This window comes from Choloepus didactylus, chromosome 2 (assembly GCF_015220235.1).
Source record: "Choloepus didactylus isolate mChoDid1 chromosome 2, mChoDid1.pri, whole genome shotgun sequence".
Lineage (NCBI taxonomy): Eukaryota > Metazoa > Chordata > Mammalia > Pilosa > Megalonychidae > Choloepus > Choloepus didactylus.
In genome coordinates this window covers 201290259-201312421 of record NC_051308.1, presented here as the reverse complement: position 1 = coordinate 201312421, position 22163 = coordinate 201290259, and the positions used below count along the sequence as shown (strand labels likewise).

The 22163-nt window shown below is 40.7% G+C and overlaps 1 protein-coding gene across 3 annotated transcripts in view; it reads right to left on the bottom strand.

Moving 5' to 3' along the window:
* Positions 1-12982: 12982 nt before the first annotated feature.
* Positions 12983-22163, bottom strand: part of ATPAF1 (ATP synthase mitochondrial F1 complex assembly factor 1) — a 53446-nt gene continuing 44265 nt past the window's right edge. For all 3 annotated transcript variants that reach the window (XM_037827308.1, XM_037827306.1, XM_037827305.1), the window contains one exon: positions 12983-15845. In XM_037827308.1, the coding sequence (XP_037683236.1) occupies positions 15651-15845 (195 nt within the window). In that variant the 3' untranslated portion in view covers positions 12983-15650. The remainder of the gene's footprint in view (positions 15846-22163) is intronic.

Genomic DNA, 22163 nt, shown 5'->3' with positions numbered 1-22163 from the left:
CTTCAAGCAGCCAGCAGGCTTTTGTATAGAAGAGAGATTGAGCTCGTTCCCCAAGGACCTGGAGGCAGGGGGCAGAGACCCAGGACCATGTGAGGAGACAGTCAGTACATCGAGGCTGTCCAACATGCAGGCTGGATGTTTGTACTCAACTGTGACACGGGCTTCAGGGGGTTCAGGCCCTCTGAAACGCAGGAGGGCCCCTCCTGGCTCAGATAACCCCAGATTCTATGTTCTCTGCGCTAAGGTCCTCTTCTCCCCCAGCTCCCTGCCCACCCATTGGGTGAAGGCCTCGCCCTGTCCTCTCCAGCTTTAGGGTTTTCCATCTTGGGAAGGAGACCTCTGGAGGCTGTAATAGAAGCCTGGTAAACTAAGAAGTGTCTTATGACAGTATCACAGTCCCCAGACCTGATCTTTAACATGGCCCACCCTGGTAGGTGGTGTCCCCTTTCCCAGGCACATGCCCTCTGACCATTTGGGTTAGCGCCCAGCTCAGGCGCCTCAAGAGTGGAGGTGGTAGTCGGGGGGATGAGGGGGCGGGTTTTGCTCGTGTCCCAGTGCTAGGCCCTCCATAGAACTCTCCAAGAAGGCTGCACGGGAAGTCCTGCCCAGCCTTACCTTCTCCTCTATGCTGAGGTGCCTGTAGTGCTGCCTGCCTGGAGCACTACCCCAGTTCAAAGCCCTTCTCTTACAGGAAGCCTCCTCAGATTGCCCCAGTCCTCATGACACTCTCTTTCTTCCTCCACAGCATGTTTTCCAAGTGTGTTCAGTGGCTCCTGCCTCAAATGGTGGTCACAGAGCTCTTGCCAATCTGATTCTGGCCAATGCTTGAGATTTAACTATCAGTTACAGGAAGTCCTGGGAATAGAGGAAGATGTGAAATGACGCTATGGGTATAAAATCAGAAAAATTCAGAATGAGAAAGAGTCTATAAGATAAATTCTCACAAATAAATGGCAAGAAAATAAAAGTGGGAGGGGAAACTACAGGGACTTAAAATGGAATACTGCTCAGGAATTAAAACCAACAAACTATTGATACAACAATTTGGATGGGTATAAAGGCCATTATGCTGAGTGAAAAAAAATCCGATGTTAAACTGTTACATACTATATGATTCCATTTATATAACCTTCCCCAAACAAGAAAATTACAGTGATGGAGAGCAGATCAGTGGTTGCCAGGTTTTAGGGTTGGGAGGAGGATGTGACTATAACGAGGTAGCACAAGGGGGTTTCTTTGGGTGACAGACAGTTCTGTATCCTGATTGCGGTGGTGGTTATACAAATCTATACATGTGATAAAATTTCATAGAACTACACACAAAAGGGAAAATGAAAAATGAGTGTATATAAAAACTGTTGAAATTCGAATGTTTGTAGTTTTAAGTGCATTGTATTAATGTCAATTTCCTCATTTTGATAATTGCACTATGGTTATATAAAATGTTATCATGTGGGAAGCTGGGTACAGGGTACACAGGAACTTTCTGCACTATTTTTGCATCTTTTATATGAGTCTACATTTTCATTTTTAAAAAATGTGACAAGAGCCACATTGTAAGTTGTGGATCTTGTTTGAATCCTGATGCAAACAAATCAAATGTAAAAATTGCTTATGAAACAATTGAGGAAATTTGAATATTGATTGGATATTTGATAATGTTAAGGAATTATTTTTAATTATTTTGGGAATGTTTTGCTTTTAAAAGTACTTGTCTTCTAGAGATATAAACAGAAGAATTGATGGATAAAATGATGTGTTATCTGAGATTTGGAAGGAAAATGGGTGGAAATGGAAATGAAACCTGATTGGCATATGTTGAACATTTTTGAAGCTTGATGATGAATATGTAGGGGTTCGTTATACTATTGACTCTACTTTTGTATATGCTTGAAAATTTCAACAATAAAAGTTCTAAAAAGGAAACACACAAAAGGCAGATTTCTGCCTTCTCTTGCAGAGATTGCGTATCCGTATCTCTGCGGAGGGCTCAGGAATCTGTTGTTTATCAAGCTCCCTAGGTGATGCTTATACGGTACACTCAACTTTGAGAATCTCTTTCTGTTTTTCATATAATTTGTAGGGTAGGGCGAAAATGGGGGGGCCTCCCAGAAGTCTGGGGTGATGTCTTCTATCAATAATAATAATAAATTATTATCATTTTAACGTCTTAGAGACAGAATAGTGGTGTGCGAAGAGCACTTCTATTTTGTTCATTCAGTAAGTATTTACTGAGGACCCATCAGGTGTCAGGCATTGTGCAGATGTCACTCTTGCTGTATGGGTGATGACAAAGGTCTCCTCCCACCAGGCCCAGGTGTCTCACTTCATAGTTTAGAAGGGTCATTAGTGAGCAACAGGCCATGGAGGAGAAGCTCTGCTCTCAGAGGGGAAAAGCCCTCGGGATATCACTTAGTTTAACCTCCTCGAAGTACATGGGGAAACTGAGGCACAGAGAGAAAAAGAGAATGACACAATGATAAATAATAAAAACCATTCAGCAAACTTTCCATATGCCTGTGTTTGAGATGCATTTTCTTATTTTTTCTTCTCCTTAACCCTGAGAGGGAGAAAGATTTGTCTTTCTAGAGCTGTTAAGTTATCCTTCTCTCTAGAGGGGGGGAAAGAGGGAAGGAAAAGAAAGTTCCACTAAAGGAGAAAAGGGATTGGCAATGTTAGGATGATGCCCCCAACTCTGCTCTGCAGTTCTCTCTGGGAGGAGAACCTCGGTTCCATCTTGGCTTTATTTATGGCAGGTGGGATAATTGTGTCCCCTGAAGACAGAAAGCCGCAATTCAGGCAGTGGGAGGAGCTCACTTCTTGATGGAGACTCACGCTGTGCTACGTGGACTTTGCTGTCCACGGTAAGTATAGACTGAGTTCCTGCACTTGTTATCTAGCTTGTCTTGGAACCCACATCAGTCTGCTTTTGGCGCTTTGTCAAGAAGCAGCTGTAGAAGCTTGGTTTTGCCCAAAGTTAAGTGAACTAAGGGCATGCTCTCTTCTTTCAGGAAGTCTTCCCAACTTACATCAGCTGCCCGGAACCAATCTTCCTCAGGAAAGCCCTTGACACAGAAGGTGCCTTGCAGTTGAGCTCCTTGCTTAAGCCTATGGAGATTTTGTCTTCATCTTTGGACTGTAAACCCTGAAGAATGGGCTTTTATTTGTTTTACTTCCCCCCATGGGAACTTGTAACAAAAACTGACAGTCGTAAGGAAATTTCTGGTTTACAAAGTGCTTTTATGGGCATTGGTCATTTATGAGCCTTGCAATAAGCCCCTATAGGAGGTGAGTATTGGCTCCAAAAGGTGAAATGACTTGGCCAAGAGGCATAACCTGAAAATGGCAGAGCTGATATTCAAACCCAGACCTCCTAACTCCAATCATAGGACTCACCCTCTACCCTATATTGCCTGAGTGCCTAGCAGATGCACCATTTGTTATCTCACATGACCCATCCAGTAAGTTAGGGAAAGGAGAATGAGTTGGTTTGAAAGGAGGCGAGATACTTTTCTAAAAATGCTCTCCTGGGAAAGTAGATTATAATGCAGGCATTTGTATCTGGATCCATGCTAAAGCAATTAACAGCATTAAGTACATTGACTATCCTCACACCACCTTAGATTTCTCCCTCACTCTTTTGATACCCTGGCAAAATCTGCTGGGGAAAGTCGTATATCATTTCTACAGATGCCACCAGAGGGTGAAAGTCATTCCATGTGAGCCAAGGCTAGGAAAGGAGAGAAATAGGAAGGAGACCAAGTACAGAAGAGAAGGGGTTCAGGAAAACAGAAGGCCGTCTGGGGGTCCTTGGTTTTTAGAGTGGAGGTGCCTCTGGGAAGAAGGGACATGGCAGACCACCACCGAGAGACCCATAGCTTCCCTGACCTTGACAGTAATTCTCTCTCCACAGGAGCTTCCCAGAGGACACAGTGCAGGCTGTTGAGTCTGAGACAAACTGAGAAGGGCGAGAAAGTTACAGCTCATCAATCCCAGCGCCAATGGGGTGTGAGTCTCCCAGCCAAGCTCTGTAGCTGAGTTTCCATCTATCTCCCATTCTTGCTGCCTGCGCGGCTCTCCATACATCATCCCCCTCTGTTTGCTCACCACGGGCGAGAGAAATGCACACAGGATGGATGGAAAGCTTCAACATGCACAGGCAGTACACAATTCTCCATGCTGCTACAGGGGCCATGTGCAGATAATCCAGCACAACAGACAATCCAGCATTTGACTCCAGGGGTCATAAGCTTAGGGATTCTCAGCTCTGAAAATCAAATGAGGAAACCATCTAGACTCTAGATTCCAAGAGCCTAGGAAGGCCTCTGCTTTCCTCTCTTGCCCCATTGAAGTTCTCAGACAAGACGTGCTAGGAACAGCTAGTCTTTTCTCAGAAATCTTCCCCAGAGACAGACAATAATCAAATCCTTATTTTTCAGATATTTTCCAGTGGGTTGTCTGGGACCAAAGTGCAAAGAGAATTTGGAACAAAGAGAAGGAATGTTGCTACCAATGGTTGGTGTAACTTCTGTGTTGTGTGTGTATGTGTGTCATTTCACCTGGTTTGGATCCTTTTTCTCAGCTGTAAAATAAAAATAAAATCATTTTTTTTTTATTGCAGGAGTCCTCAAACTGGGCTGAGCTTCAGAATTACCTGGAGAGATTTTAAAAAACAAATAGTTTCTCAGACCCAAGATGAACAGAATGCAGAGCTCAGTTATGGGGCTCAAGAATTGACATTTTTGAATAGCTCTTCAAATGTTTCTGATGCCCAGCCAGGTGAGAAAATTATAGGGTTACGTGACTTTGGTCTCTTTAAGCTGCAAATTTCTATCTCTAATGGGTTGACAAGGAACTAAATAAGTAGAAGTCTGTAACCGGGAGTACTATCTCAGATAAGCCACCAACCAGATAGTCAGGTGGGCCTTGCACCTTGGCCCAGAACTCTAGGTGTCACCTTGCTCCATACCCAGATGTCAGTTCCCAGGCTCTGGGTCTGCCCCCACTGCCTTGCCCAGATGTGGGTACCAGGTCTAGCCAAATGCTCATGCCAAACTGTATGATCTTGTCCGGGCTTAACCTAGCCTTCCTTTCCTCACTCCCACCCTCCAGTTTGTGAATTCAATGTTGAACTCCTACTGCCTGCCCCCTGGTCTGGTACTGTTCAAGTCTCTTTCAATTCTTGACAGAGAATTTCTGAAAATGGCAACAGGGTGCAGGAAAAATTGCTCAATAAAACGTGTTCTAGAAGCAGAAGGTCTATGTTTTTTTTTTTTTTTTTTTTTTTTTTTTTTTCATTTTTATTGAGATTGTTCAGATACCATACAATTATCCAAAGATCCAAAGTGTACAATCACTTGCCCCTGGGTACCCTCATACAGCTGTGCATCCATCACTACACTTAATTTTTGTTCAATTTTTAGAAACTTTTCATTACTCCAGACAAGAGATAAAGTGAAAGATGAAAAAAGAAAAAAAGAAAAGGAAACTCTAATCCTCCCCTATCCCTAACCAACCCCCCTCAATTGTTGACTCCTAGTATTGATATAGTACATTTGTTACTGTTTATGAAAAAATGTTGAAATACTACTAACTGTAGTATATAGTTTGTAATAGGTATATAGTTCTTTCCTATATGCCCCTCTATTATTAACTTCTAATTGTATTGTCATACATTTGTTCTGGTTCATGAAGTGATTTCTAGTATTTGTACAGTTGATCATGGACATTGCCCACCATAGGATTCAGTTTTATACATTTCCATCTTTTGACCTCCAACTTTCCTTCTGGTGACATATATGACTCTGAGCTTCCCCTTTCCACCTCATTCACACACCATTTGGCACTGTTAGTTATTCTCATGTCTTGCTACCAACACCCCTGTTCATTTCCAAACATTTAAGTTCATCCTAATTGAACATTCTGCTCATACTAAGCAACCACTCCCCATTCTTAAGCCTCGTCCTATATCCTGGTACCTTATATTTCATGTCTATGAGTTTACATATTGTAATTAGTTCCTATCAGTGAGACCCTGCAATAATTGTCCTAATGTGTCTGGCTTATTTCACTCAGTATATTGCCCTTGAGGTTTTGTCATCAACCCATTTTTTTTAATATGGTTTTGTTCACTCACCATACATTCCATCCCAAGTAAATAATCGATGGTTTTCTGCATGGTCATCCATTTATGTGTTCACCACCTTCACCACTATCTATATAAGAGCATCTACATTACTTCCACAAGGCAGGAGGGAGAGTCAAAGAAGGTAGAGAGGCAAAAGAAAGAGGAAAAAAAAAATGACAGCTAGGAAGCAGCAAAAGAAAAAATAACCTTAAATCAAAGTAGAATAAAGAATCAGACAATACCACCAATGTCAAGTGTCTAACATGACTCTCCTATCCCCCCCTCTTATCTGCATTCACCTTGGTATATCACCTTTATTACATTAAAGGAAGCATAATACAATGATTCTATTAGTTACAGTCTCTAGTTTATGCTGATTGCATCCCTCCCCCAATGCCTCCCCATTTTTAACACCTTGCAAGGTTGACATTTGCTTGTTCTCCCTCGTAAAAGAACATATTTGTACATTTTATCACAATTGTTGAATACTCTAGATTTCACCAAGTTACACAGTCCCAGTCATTATCTTTCCTCCTTTCTTGTGGTGTCTCACATGCTCCCCATCTTCCTCTCTCAACCGTATTCATAGTTACCTTTGTTCAGTGTACTTACATTGTTGTGCTACCATCTCCCAAAATTGTGTTCCAAACCACACACTCCTGTCTTCTATCACCCTGTAGTGCTCCCTTTAGTATTTCCTGTAGGGCAGGTGTCTTGTTCACAAAGTCTCTCATTGTCTGTTTGTCAGAAAATATTTTGAGCTCTCCCTCATATTTGAAGGACAGCTTTGCTGGATACAGGATTCTTGGTTGGTGGTTTTTCTCTTCCAGTATCTTAAATATATCACACCACTTCCTTCTTGCCTCCATGGTTTCTGCTGAGAGATCCGCACATAGTCTTACTAAGCTTCCTTTGTATGTAATGGATTGCTTTTCTCTTGCTGCTTTCAGGATTCTCTCTTTGTCTTTGACATTTGATAATCTGATTATTAAGTGTCTTGGTGTAGGCCTATTCATATCTCTTCTGTTCGGAGTACACTGTGCTTCTTGGATCTGTAATTTTATGTCTTTCATAAGAGATGGGAAATTTTCATTAATTATTTCCTCTATTATTGCTTCTGCCCCCTTTCCCTTCTTTTCTCCTTCTGGGACACCAATGATACGTACATTATTGTACTTTGTTTCATCCTTGAGTTCCCGGAGACGTTGCTCATATTTTTTCATTCTTTTCTCCATCTGCTCCTTTGCGTGTAGGCTTTCAAGTGTTTTGTTCTCCAGTTCCTGAGTGTTTTCTTCTGCCTCTTGAGATCTGCTGTTGTATGTTTCCATTGTGTCTTTCATCTCTTGTGTTGTGCCTTTCATTTCCATAGATTCTACTAGTAGGTTTTTTGAACTTCTGATTTCTGCCGTATACATGTCCAGTGCTTCCTTTATAGCCTCTATCTCTTTTGCAATATCTTCTCTAAACTTTTTGAATTGATTTAGCATTAGTTGTTTAAATTCCTGTATCTCAGTTGAAGTGTACGTTTGTTCCTTTGACTGGGCCATAACTTTGTTTTTCTTAGTGTAGGTTGTAATTTTCTGTTGTCTAGGCATGGTTTCCTTGGTTATCCAAATCAGGTTTTCCCAGACCAGAACAGGCTCAGGTCCCAGAGGGAAGAAATATTCAGTATCTGGTTTCCCTGCGGGTGTGTCTTAGAAAATTGCTCCACCCTTTGATGGCTCAGGTCACTGTGCTTTTCTGCCCAGCAGGTGATGCCTGTTAGCCTATAATTCTTGACTGGTGTGAGGCAGTATGGCTCTGGGGTCTGGTTCTGAATGGAAAGGGCCCCACCCCTTTCCTCCTAGAGAAGACAGAGCCCCCAGGTGGAGGTCATTAGCATTTCAGTGGTCTCTCTCTCTGCTTGTGGTGTCTCCACCCTTCCCCGAGTCACAGCCCTGGAAACTTAAAATGACTGGGGCTTTCTCCACTGAGCCAAAAAAGAAACAGATAGTCCCCTTCAGACCCAGCCAAGGTGACCCTCCGGCTCACTCAGGTCAGTCGTCACCCAAAGCCTCTGTCTGTTTTTTGGGGATGCGTACCTGTAGTGAGCAGTTCACATTCGCTACTTAAAACCCCAGTTGGAGCTCAGCTGAGCTATATTCACTTGCTGGGAGAGAGCTTCTCTCTGGCACCATGAGGTTCCACAGCTCGGGCTATGGGGGAGGGGGTCTCCCGACCTGGTTCCGCAGGTTTTACTTACAAATTTTATGCTGTGTTCTCGGGCATTCCTCCCAATTCAGGTTGGTGTATGATGAGTGGATGGTCTCGTTTGTCCCCCCGCAGTTATTCTGGATTATTTACTAGTTGTTTCTGGTTTTTTGTAGTTGTTCCAGGGGGACTACTTAGCTTCCACTCCTCTCTATGCCGCCATCTTGCCCCTCAGTCCAGAAGGTCTATGTTTGAATCCCACTTCCAGCATATGAGATGTATGCCTTGAAAAGGTAACGTACAGTACTTAATCTAACAGTTATTATTTTGTACTTTTATTATGTGTGAAGCATAGTGCTAATAACCCTACATATACTATATCATTTAATTCTTAACTTTTGAGATAGGACTATTATTTTATTTGTTTAATGAGAACACAGAGGTTCAGAGAGACTGAATACCTTGTCCAACCTCAGACAGCTAAAAAAAGGCAAAGATGGGATTCTAACTTTAGGCCTGGCTCTTAACATCTACTATGCTGTCTCCCCAGTGTCTTCATAAATAAAATGGAATACTGTTACCCTCAGAGTGTTGCTGTAAGGATCAAATGGAAGAAACTTAGGTAGTGGTGGCAAACATCTCAGAGGGTCTGCTGGGAGTTATGCACCAAGTGAGGCTCTGCAAAAACACCACTCTGCTCCCCTCCCTCCCCTGCAAAATCAGTGCCAGTATACAGGATCTGTCAGCTACTTCCCAGCCGATCAAAAAAAGGCAAGGTCAAAATGGGAGAGCGAATTTGGGGTGTTGGAGTGAGAATGCAAGGTGGGGGATTCATGTCAAATCATGAACATAAGAATAACAACAAAAACAAAAGTGACCTGCGGCTCACAGCAGACCACAAGTCAAACATGAACCAGCAGTGATATTTCACCATTCCACAAGGAGAGCTTTTTGGGATAAGTGAAGAGCTTGAAGGGAGATCACTTACCTCTGATTACTGCCATAGAAGATGTGGAAGAGGACAAAAGGATAAGCGAGTATCAGATCTGTTGAGAGGGGTATAGGTTCTGGGCAATAATGTCAAGATTCAAGGCAAGATGTAATGGAAACACTGGGCTGAAACCAGCCAGATGAAATGAAATAGGGAAATGGTTAGAGACCCAAAAGTCAAAAGTTCCAGGTAAGAAAAACCATGTTTGGCAGCAGATCATGGGACGACAGCTAGGGGAGAGGGTGGGTGTGGGGAAAGTGGTGATGGGGAACCAGTGAAGTGATGTTGGTGAGTAGCAGTGGGGAGATTACTGCCTAGTGGGCCATGCCTAGGGACTGCCACCCAGAATCCACTCTGGTCACCCCATCAGGGCATCTTGGGTTCAACTCCAGGCCCCACACTGTGAGGCAGGCACTAGTGAGCTGGAGTCTGTCCAGAAGTAGGTAAGCCAGAGTGAGGGGTTGGGGTTTTGTGTCATATAAAGAAAAATTGAAAGAACTAAGGTTGCTTAATCTGCTGAAAAGGCTCCAAGGGAACTTGAGAGCTGTTGTCACACATCAGCAGGAAAGGCTGTGAAGTAGAAAAGTGAACAGACTTCTCTGGGAGGCTCCAGCTATGGATGACAGAACGGAATCCAGCGAGAAGTGAGAGGAGGCTGGATTTCAGCTCGGGGTGGGGATGAACTTGCTATTACTCAGAAGTGTCTCAGTATGGTGCAGACCAGTTAACAGTAGAGAGGGCTCATTTCAAACCCAATGGCTTGGTGATGCTGTAGAGGGGGCTACTGTGGTGGGCAGGAAGTTAGACTAGACCAGGGTTTTTTCAACCTTTTTTGGAACTGTTTCTTCAAATGACAGCTTATGGGAAGCCTAGTAAATAAAACAGCTTCTCTGGTTGAGTTGGGGATAGAAGACCCCACTTCTGAGGAACCACTGGGATTTCTTAAAGTACAGTTTGAAAACTAGTGACTTGACAGCCTCGAAGTTCTTTTTTAAATGCTAAAAGATATAAGACAAGGCAGGAGCTTGAACATACAGGCTGGTACTTTAAAATAATTGTCTTGCTCCAAAAGTATGTTCATCATCCCTCAGTTCTGTTTACAAATTCTGGACCTGGCTGCCTCCTCTGAGGTCCTTTGGCTTTGTTTTCCACATGTAGCCTCTGCAATAAGAACAAGCAAAATGGCTACTGCCTAGAGCTGAAACATAATCACAATGTGTTTGTTGGGGCTGGATTTCATTGTGCAAGGGATGCTAGTAAACACAGGTGGTCACTCAAGAGGAATTTATTCAGCATCCCCTAGGTACCTCATCTCTCTGTGTCAGGCTTCATGCTGGACACTGGGAATACAATGTCCCCTAAGATACAATCCCTGACTCCAAGGAGTGTCCAGTCTAGTAGGGGAGAGAGCCTTGTAAACAACCTCTGTGCAGCGTGATAAGCATTTCAACAAGGCTTAGCACAAGATGCTCGGGAAGTTCAGAGGGTACATGACCCAAGCACGGGCAGTGGGGAGAAGGGTAGGAGTCAGAGAAGGCTTCCAATTAAAGGAGAAGCTTCAGAGGAGCCTGGAAGGACTAACTTAATGAAGGGGAAAGGATATTTGGGGCAGTCAAAAGAACTTGAAAAGGTAGGAACAGAGGCAGGAAGAGCACAACGTATCTGGTGGAAGTGCCAGTCGTTCAGAATGCCTAGAGCTAAGGGAGTGGATGGGGACCCAACAAGAGATGAGGCTGGAGAAGTCAGTAGGCGCCAAGTCCGGAAGCTCTTGTGAGCTGATGCAAAGTATTTTTGGACTTTGTCTTGAAAGCTCTAGGAGCAAGGGAAGATTCATAAGTTGTTTGATATTCCAGTTCCAAGGCCTGAAGGGCTCAGGAGCAGTTCTGTTCAAGTGAATGTGAGCAATGAACCAGCTCAGTGGACATCACAAATGATACTCTTAAGTCTGGAGTGTGGACTGCTGCCTTCTATTCCTGGCTTGGCTTCTGATGCAGACAGTAACCTTCATCAAGTCATCTCTTCCTTTTCCATGCCCCAAGTCGCTGCTCTTACAGGATGGATATAAAAAAGCTGCCACCAACTTGCCACATTAGGAGAATTGCCCAGACCAAAGTGCTCCATGCATAATAAAACACAGAGCACACACACACACACAAAACCCTAGTTAGAACACAATGCCTTTTGAAATAAAATGTGGAGCAAACAGAAATGTATAATGTGTTCTTTAGTTGCCAGAAAGAAAATGGCCAGAGCTCTGTTTCTCAGAGCAAGGGCTGGTCTGAAAGACTGCTATGTCTTTTTAAGACCCGAGTTGGCTGCTGGAGCTGGAGTGAGGGGTGACTGGAATGTTGCTCTCTTTTCTGAGAGCTAGAGCTGGGGTAGAGCAGGGAGCAGCAGCACATCTCACCAATCAGCAGTTTCCTACTGACCTCATAGGGGTGTGAGATCAACCGGGATGACCTATGTAAAGGGCTCAGGACAGTGCCTGCACACTCTAAGCCTTTAGTAAATGTTAGTGAGTAGTATTAACATGCATATATTGTGAGGCTAGGTCTGATCTCAAATAGCCGCCTGCCTCTTGCATGGGACACATATCCTTTAAGACTTTTAGTAATACCTATTAGTCCCTATTAAGCCATAAATTCATGGACAGGAACCACAGTCTGGTCAGCTTTGTATCCCCCACAATAGCAGTAGCATTCCTTAGCTCTTCTTGCCTCCTCTTCTGAGATGGCACTGGTCAGATTGCCTTGTAGTGCAAATATTCATGTCAGTGTCTTGCCTTGCTGAACTGTGAGCTCAAGGGGCAGGTACTGAACCTTTAAATCTGTGTCCAGAAACATGCAAAGCTTGGTCCTGCTTCAAGGCCTTTGCACTTGCTATTCCCTTTACCTAGTTTTCTTTCACCAGCACAAGTTTCAGCTGTCACCTCAGGGATGACTCTCATGACCGTTAAGTTGCTGCCTCCACTCCACATTCTATCACATTATTTTTTTTTTCTTAGCATTACCAGTATTTGAAATAATTTTATTGGTTTATTTGTCTTTTCCTTAAGAATATAAGCTCCATGAGAACAGAGCCTTGATTTGTCCTGTGTAGTTTTGTATTCCCCACTTGCCTATAACAGTGCTTAGCATATAATAGGGTACTCAATAAATATGAATGAATGAATGCTCAATTAATCAAATGGTTGGGGGAGTGGGTACCTCTTCCCCAACACTGAACAAAAGGACAGTATTTGAGAGAACGCAAAAAACAAAACATGTGACTCCTGACTTCAAAGTTGTTGGAGTAGGAATTACCAGTGTGAACAACCTGAGAACAAGACAGGACAAATTATGACCAGGTGCTGGATTTGAGGCACAAAATCAGAGGTGAGGCAGAGACAGGCAGTGGCTGAACCAAAGCTTGAGGACAGGGATCATGCCCTACTCACCTTTTGTGCCCATCACCTTACCACAGAGGTTGTGGAGTAGGTGCTCCGTGAGCAATTGTTGAATAAACAGCCCACCAAGGTAATGCCAGTGGGTTAGGCGAGATACAGATACAGAGACTTTGTACATAACTTGGTCTCTAGTCAAGTAGGAATATTTACAAACCAAGTTCTAGATCTATGTGAGTTAAGAGATTTTTCTTAAATCCAGAGTATTTAAATATAGGCATGTACAAGATAATCCATGTCATTTATTTATTCAACAAACAATTGAGCATCTTCTCTGTTTCAGGCCATATCCTTGGTGCTGGAAATGGAAATAAATTCTGGCTCTCAAAGAGCTCACAGTCTAGTGGAAGGGAGACACATAAATAATTAAACATAATGTAGCTACATTATGCAAAGGGGGGGCCACTATGGGAGGCGCAGAGCAGAGGCACCTAAATCCTATGGTTAATGCCCACAGGAAACACCTGGACAACAGCTATTTTTGTGAAGAAAAGACAAGGCAATGATTCTCAGTGTGGCTGGCTAATTACCCACACCACAATCATCTGGAGTGCACATTAAAATGCAGCTTTCCATCATCTTTTACAAAGATTCTGATTTAGTAGGTTCAGGGTGATGCCTGAAAATCTGCATTTTAAAAGTGTTCTAGGTGATTCTACTGCATATTAAAGTCTGAGAACCTATAAGATAAAGTCTGTTCTTTAAAATGGAATGGAGAGTGATCTGCACATCTAAAATTCTAATCTGTGTTGGTCTTTAATGGGAGGGCAGTGCAGGGAGAAGAAGGGAGTTGATATTTATTAAGCTCTACTGTGGTCTTTATGTAAGTTAATTTAATTTTCACAATAGTCTATGAGGTAGATATTATCCTTATTTTACAAATGAAGAGACAGAGAGTTTAAGTAACGTGTTTTAGAGCTCATGAATAACAACACTGACATTTGAACCCAGATTCACTTAACTCGAAAGCCTGTTCATTATCCATAATATCATGTTGGTACCAGGGGACAAATTTACTTGATTAAATGCTACAATTTTCTTTTAGTTCCTTGCAAAGTCTCTTTAGGTAAACATAAAGAACAGCCAGATGGTACTTTGGTCATGTTCTCCATACTTATCCATAGACTCATCCTTCTTTGGCAGGTGGGGATTTAGGGCAAAGCTGGGAAGAACAATAAAATGAACAGGCATTTCTTACTTCCTTTTCCTTCATTTTTTTCACCCTCTGGTGGAGGTGTAAGGAAAATGTACTATGGCTAAGAATTGGGTCCATCTGGAAAGAAAAGCAAACAGAATGGAATACCCATGAAAACAACCCCAACTGATGCAAATATTCATGGTCCTTAAAACATCAAGAAGGTCATAGCATCTAAGGAAGATGGCAGGGCTGATAAGACCTAAGTTTCTCAAAACCTAGAGAACCAGACACAGGTCCAGAATTTGTATGAGGAAGCAGCTCAAGCTTTAGAGAAACTGTGAAAGGCTAGCAGCTTCTCCAGGTTAAGTACACATTGTCTTTCTCTACACACAGACTCAGAAGTACAAAATAGACACAGCTCAGAAAATAATAGGAAGTCCAATCCAATTTTAAAGAGCTTGGGAACAAGCTCAACCTATAAACTGTCTTCTGTAGTGAAAAAAACAAACATACACACATGAACTACAAATACTGGTTAAATTGCCACTCACCATATTCAGTGTCATCCAACCAGAGCTTAGGAAGGAGCAGCAGACAGAGCACAGCATGTTAGATCAAGAAAAAGAAAGGCACAGTAAAGGAAGGAGACAGCGATCCTGGTGGGCACCTGGAGCCTTGGATTCAGAAGGCTGGAACATAGCTAGCCTCTTCTCTCATTGAGCTTGGCGCCACAACAACAGCAACAATACAAACCAAATGTGGATTTCCAACACTAGACAGCTAGACAGCTCCTTGTTTTTTTTTTTTTTTTTTTTGCATTGTAAGTAACTGCTCTGAGTCCTAAGACTAGTTTTGATGAAATCAACCCAGAGCAGTGACTCCACGGACAGCACAAACACATAGCTGAGGTTTCACTATTTTGTGTAACAAAGATTGTAAGCCGAACTTTATTTTATTGCTATATTTTTCCTACAGCCCATCTAGGAACATTTGCTTCCATCCACTTTTTCATATAATACTGGCACTACTTAGAGTTTTTTTTTAAAAAATCATGCAAATATGGATTGATCTTATTAGAGTGCTAATTTATTTACACTGCTTTGATTCACCACCTTCAAATACATAGCTTCTAACAGGCAGAGTTGGAGAAGCAAGTGCCTTGAACTATGGTTTAGTAATATGTAGATACTATACCTGTGTATCCAACTAAACTTGAAATACCTCCACAAACCAGCTATACTAAAGGCAACTCTGGATGAAGTCTTTACCCTGATGTGAATCTCTGGTTGTTCTAGGGTCTAAACAAGGATATCTGGGTTGTCTTTGGCTGGTCAACTAATGTATGGGAAAAGTATGTAAAAGCCACATCTAACTACAGCAGGTCTCCAAGATCATTATCCTATTACAAGTTCCTAAAGATGAAAAGCTGATCATATGGGAGCTGTGAGGACAAATGGCTAGAATGCAACTACACTGCTACAATGTGTAAATTCAAGTCAACCATCCTTGATGTGAATCCTTGGCTGTCTCTTGTTATGACTTCAAACTCTTAAAAGGAAACCTCAAGTATGCTGGGAGATAATTATTAGAATGTTTGGTTACCACTGTGACTGAATATCAAGTAATAGGGCTCACCTCCACAATTACTTCTTGCAATAAGCACTCAGGGCAACTCATTATGGACTGCTCAGGGTTATAAGCTGAGCTCTCTGGAGTTCAAGGGGATGGGCTCTAGACTATCCTGGTACTAACTCTTACAGCTCTAAGTCTTATCCTGGTTCCGGGCACATTTTAGTTCTGCTCCAAGTCCGCTTTGCTCCAATTCAGCGATGACAGACATATATTTGAACTCATTTGGTCTGAGGTTAAAGGTCTCCACTAATCCGTAGGTTTCTTTCCGATCAGTGGCATAAAAGAGCTGAACTTGGTTGGCAATGCACTGTGCCTCAGCAACATTCTGTAAGACAAAAAGAGTAATGAGGTCCTTCCCTGCTCAGAGCCATGAAATTATGTGTTCAAGTCCTGTGGCAAGTGGGGGCTCTCAACCAGGAGTCACTGTTTCCAGAAAGCTTCCCTGTCCTCCCAAGTCTGGGTTAGGTACCACTTTCTCTGTGTACTCACATCACCCCATGCTTACCTTGATCATAGTACTTATCATACCATATTTTATTTCTCTTTTTTCTTTCTGTCCGTCTTCCTCAAAGATAAATAATATGGCTTGTTTCATATCAAGGGCACTATGTGCCCTGCATATAGTGGTACCTGGTGAATGCCTGTAGAATAAATTAATGTATGCATTCACAATTTCTCTCTTCATTCAATTCTTTCATAACTGTTAGGTATATTGCATGGGAATAAAAAAAGTAATTAGTTACCCAGCTCCAAGAAATAGTGTATGACTAACCAGATGTACACTTGAATAAAACTTGTTCCTTGCACCACCTCAGTCAGAAAACTAGTGCCAAAGCCAGGTATGATGGTTTTAAAATCTGTCCACAAATTATTTGATACTCCTCCCCTTTCATGGAGTCTAATTCCCCTTCCCCTGAGTGTAGGCTGTATTTAGTGATTTGCTTCTAACAAGTAGACTATGGCACTAGAATGACAGAGAAACGTTATGAGACATTGTAACTTCTGTCTTGCTCTCTCTCTCAAATCACTCACTCTGGAGGAAGTCAGTAGCTATGCTGTGAGGACACTCAGCAGCCTTATGAAGAAGCCTACATGGTGAGGAACTGAGAGCTCCTGCCAACACTTACGAGAGGGGGGTGGGAAGTGGATCCTCAAGCCCCAGTCAATCCTCAGTGACTGCAACCCTAGGCAACAGCCTAAGAACAAACTCATGAGAAACCTTACCCAGAATACCCAGCTAAACTGCTCCTGGATTCCTGACTTACAGAAAATGTGAGGTAATAAACGTTTGTTTCAGGCCACTAAGTTTCGGAGAATTTATTATACAGCGATTGATAACTAACATACCAGCAAAGCCCCAGAGAAGAAAAGTGACCACCTAATAGACCTTGGTCTAAAGCTTAGTAGCAGGAAAATGCTGACCAGACCACTCTGTGTTTAAAGAGGTGAGGTCAGGACAAACGCTACACTCTCAAGACCTTACAAAAGAATTATCTAGCTGCCTCAATCCAGATGGTGGAGTGAGAAGCTCCAAGGCTCTGTCCCCCCACAGAAGCTTTGAATAGCCAGCAAGAACTGGCAGAAACATCTTTCTCAAAGCTCCAGAAAACAGTTAAAGGATTGCAGAAACAGGGCGAGCACCGAATCAAGAAAAAAAGGCAACTTAAAAGTGGTAGGAAAACTTCCCAAAAGAAAAGTCCGCAGATGAATTTTATCTAATACTCCAAGAAGAATTAACACCAATCCTGCTCAAACTCTTCCCAAAAACTGGAGAGAAGGAAACACTTCCTAACTCATTTTATGAGGCCAACATTACCCTAATAGCAAAGCCAGATAAAGATATCACAAGAAAAGAAAATTACACACCAATAATCCTTAGGAATATAGATGCAAAAATTCTCAATAGAATACTAGCAAACTGAATCCAACAGCATATTAAAATAATATACCATCATCAAGTGGGATTTATCCCAAGTACGGAAGGGTGGTTCAACATAAGAAAATTAATATATACCACATTGATAGAACAAAGAAAAGAAACCACATGATTATCTCAATTGACACAAAATAGACATTTGACAAGATCCAGCACCCGTTCTTTTTTTGGGTCATTATAAAGTTGTGTATTCATCACCACGATCAATTTCAGAACATTTTCATTATTCCCCCCAAAATAAAAAAGTAAAAATAAAAAGGAAAACCCAATCATTCCACACCCTCACCCCCCCATAATTTATATTTTTTGTTTTTATTTATTACTTATCTGCCATACACCGGATAAAGACTGTCAATCTCAGGGTTTTCACAATCACATGGCCGCATAATAAAAGCTACCTAGTTATGCAATCATCTTTGAGAATCAGGGCTACTGCATTACAATTCAACTGTTTCAGGTACTTCTTTTTAGGTATTCTAATACACGAGACGCTAAAAAGGAATATCTATATGATGTATAAGAATAACCCCTAGAATGATCTCTTGACTTTATTTGAAATCTCTTACCCACTAAAACTTTATTTTGTTCCATTTCTTTCCCCTCTTTTGGTCAAGAAGGCATTTTCAATCCCACAATGCCAGGACTAGGCTAATCCCTGGGAGTCATGTCCCATGTTGCAAGGGAAGTTAACATCCCTGGGAGTCATGCCCCATGTAGGGGGTAGGGTAGTGAGTTAATATGCAGAGTTGTCTTAAAGATACAAGCCACATCCAAGCAACAAAAGAGGTTTTCTGGGGGTAACTCTTATGCATAGTAATAAGTAAGTTCAGTTTCACCATTGTAAAGTTAAGTTTCGTAAGGGCAAGCCTCCAGGTCAAGGGCTTGGCCTACCAAACTGAGAGACCCGATTGCTTAAGAAAATAGCAGGAATTCCCTAGATGGGGAAGTTTAATAGTTTCATATTTTTTCCCAGTCCCTCAAGGGGACTTTGTAAATACTTTTTTTATTTGCTGCCCAACATATTCTGGGATATATTGGGGTATTAAATTAGCCTGTACAGAATCACAAGAACTCATTCTCTATTCTAGGTTCCATGTAATTATGATGTTTAAACAAACTTACCAGACAGGTTAAATTAGATAGTGTGCTACAGAAAACATAAATTTTGCACCAAATAAATTTCTTTTCCTTTGGTCTCACACAGATGTTGGAGTTTTAAAATACAGTCAATATCATCCTTTACCTGTATTCTAATTTACCTTAGACCTAACCCAGTCCGTTTCATTCATATCTCTAATTATAGTCTGATCTCTTTTTCAGCTTTTTTTTAAACCAACAACCCTTCTTAATAAAAACAATTTAGAAAACTAGGAATAGGAAGAAACTTCCTCAATATGTTAAAAAGCATATATGAAAAACCCACAGCTAAGATCAGACTCAATGGTGAAAGACTGAAAGCTTTTCCTCTAAGATCAAGAACAAGACAAGTATGCCCACTGTCACCACTGTTCTTCAACATTGTACTGGAAGTTCTAGACAGAAAAATTAGGCAAGCAAAACAAACAGAGGGCGTCCAAATTGAAAAGCAAGAAGTAAAACTTTCCCTATTTGCAGAGACTTGATCCTACATATAAAAAATCCTGAAAAATACACAACAAAGCTACTAGAGCTAATAAACGAATCCATCAACGTGGCAGGGTATAAGATCAACATGCAAAAATCAGTAGTATTTCTATAAACTAATAATGAACAATCAGAAGAGGAAATGAAGAAAAAAATGCCATTTACAATAGCTACTAAGAGAATCAAAATCTAGGAATAAACTTAACCAAGAATATAAAGGACAAGTACATGAAAAACTATAAAACAAGGCTATAAGGAACCAAAGAAGACCTAAATAAATGGAAGGACATTTCATGTTCATAGATTGGAAGACTAAATATTGTTAAGATATCAATTCTACCCAAATAATCTACAGAATCAACGCAATCCCAATCAAAATTCCAACAGCTTCTTTGCAGAAATGGAAAAGCCAACCATCAAATTTATATAGAGGGGTAGGGATCCTGAATAACCAAAACTGTCTTGAAAAATGAAGTAGGGGGACTCACACTTCTTGATTTTAAAACTTACTGTAAAGTCACATAACCAAAACAACATGGGACTGGGGGAAGAGAAATGAAACAAAATAAAGTTTCAATGGCTGAGAGATTTCAAATGGAGTCGAGAGGTCATTCTGGGGGTAACTCTTATGCATTATATAGATACCCTTTTTAACTTTTAGTTTATTAAAATAGTTAGAAGGAAATATCTGAAACTGTTGAACTAAAATCCAGTATCCTTGATTCTTGAAGGCGAGCGTATAACTATATAGCTTATATGGTGTGATCGTGTGATTGTGAAAACCTTATGGCTCGCACTCCCTTTACCCAGTGTATGGACAAATGAGTAGAAAAATGGGGACAAAAAGTAAATGAATAAAATGGGGGAGGAGGGGTATGGGATGTTTTGGGTGTTCTTTTTACTTTTATTTTTATTTTTTGGCATAATGAAAATCTTCAAAAATTGATTGTGGTGATGAAGGCACAACTATATGATGATACTGTGAACAACTGTTTTACACTTTGGATGATTGTACAGTAGGTGAATATATTTCAATATAAAAAAAGAAAAAAATGAACAAATGGACAGGAATCAACATATAATTCCAATTGGCTAGTTAATACAGACGTGAAATGAACTAGTTAATTTTATTCATTAATATATTTAAGCTTTGTCTTTACTCCCAAGATTTGTAAAAATTATTTAAATGATTCAGTTTACGTTTGGTATTTAAAACAAACAAACAAAACAAAAAAAAAAACACACACAAAAAACCCCAACATGGTACTGGCACAAGGACAGACAAATAGACCTATGGCCAAAACTGATTTTTGACAAGGGTGTCAAGTCATTCAATGGGGGAAAGAATAGTCTCTTCAACAAATGGTACTGGGAAAACTGAATATTCCAATATTCGTATGCATACGAATGAAAATGGACCCCTACCTCACACCATCTGTAAAAGTTCAAAATGGATCAAAGATCTAAAATAAGAACCAAGAGATACAAAACTCCTAGAAGAAAACACAGGGAAGCATCTTAAGGACCTTATGTTAGGCAAGGAATAAGTTCTTAGACTTTACACCAAAAGCACAAGCAACAAAAGAAAAAAGAGAGAAATGGGACTTCATTAAAATTAAAAACTTTTGTGCATCAAAGGACTTCATCATGAAAGTAAAAAGACAACCTACAAAATGGGAGAAAATCTCTGAAAACCATATACCTGATATCCAGAAATATAAAGAACTCCAACAACTCAACAACAAAAAGACAAATAACCCAATTAAAAAATGGGCGAAAGACCTGAAGAGACATATCTCCAAAGAAGATATACAAATAGCAATAAAAACATGAAGAGATGCTCAGCTTCATTAGCCAACAGGAAAATGAAAATCAGAAAACGAGATACCATTTCATATCCACTAGACTAGTAGTACAAAAAAAATGGAAAATAACAAGTGTTGGGGAGGATGTGAAGAAATAGTATAACACTCATTCTTTGTTAGTGGGAATATAAAATGGTGTAGCCACTGTGGAAGATAGTTTGGCAGTTCCTCAGAAAGTTAAGTATAGAATTACCATATGACCCGGCAATTCTACTTCTAGGTATATACCCAAATGAATTGAAAGCAGGGATTTTGAACAAATATTTGCACACCAGTGTTCATGGTGGCATCATTCACAATTGCCAAAGGATGGAAGCAACCTAAGTGTCCACCAACCGATGAATGGATAAATAAAATGTAGTATATGCATATAATGGAATATTATTCAGCCCTAAAGAGGAATGAAGATCGGATACCTACAACAACATAGATGAACCTTGAAGACATCATACTGAATGAAATAAACCGGACACAAAAGGACAAATATTGTATGATCTCACTGATATAAAATGATTAGAATAAGCAAATTCATAGAGTCAGAAACTAGAATACTGACTACCAAGGACAGCGGCAGGGGTAGGGAATCGGGAGTTAATGCTTAATTGTTACCAAGTTTTTGTTTGGGGTGAGGGAGAGGTTTTGGTAATGGATGGTGGTGATGGTAGTACAACACTGTGATTGCAATGAACATGACCATATTATATATTTAAATGCAGTTAAAAGGGGGAAATTTTAGGTTGAATATATGCTACTAGAATAAAAATTAAAAAAAAAAAAAACAACAGAAAAATCATAGCATTATACAACAAACACAGTGAACTGTAATATAAACTATGGACTGTAGTTAATAGTATAATTATAATATCAGTTAAACTGTAACAAAGGCACCATACTAAAGCAGTGTTAATAATAGGGAAAACTGTGCATGGGGGGGGGGGGCAGGGGAGCAGTAATATGGAAACTCTGTATTTCCTGAACAATTTTTCTGAAAACTTACAACTTCTCTAATTGAAAAAAAAAATTTTTTTAAAGGAAAAAAAAAGAAGAATGCAGGAGGAAGAACTAAAAGCAAATAAACCTTCAGGCCACTGTTTAAATAATTTTAATGGTTTGCATATACAGAGTAATCTGATGGGAATTCTGTAAAAAAAAGGAACACGGGTGGATTATTAGAAAGAGGAATAATTATGGCAACAGTGATATAATTATTTAAAATGAA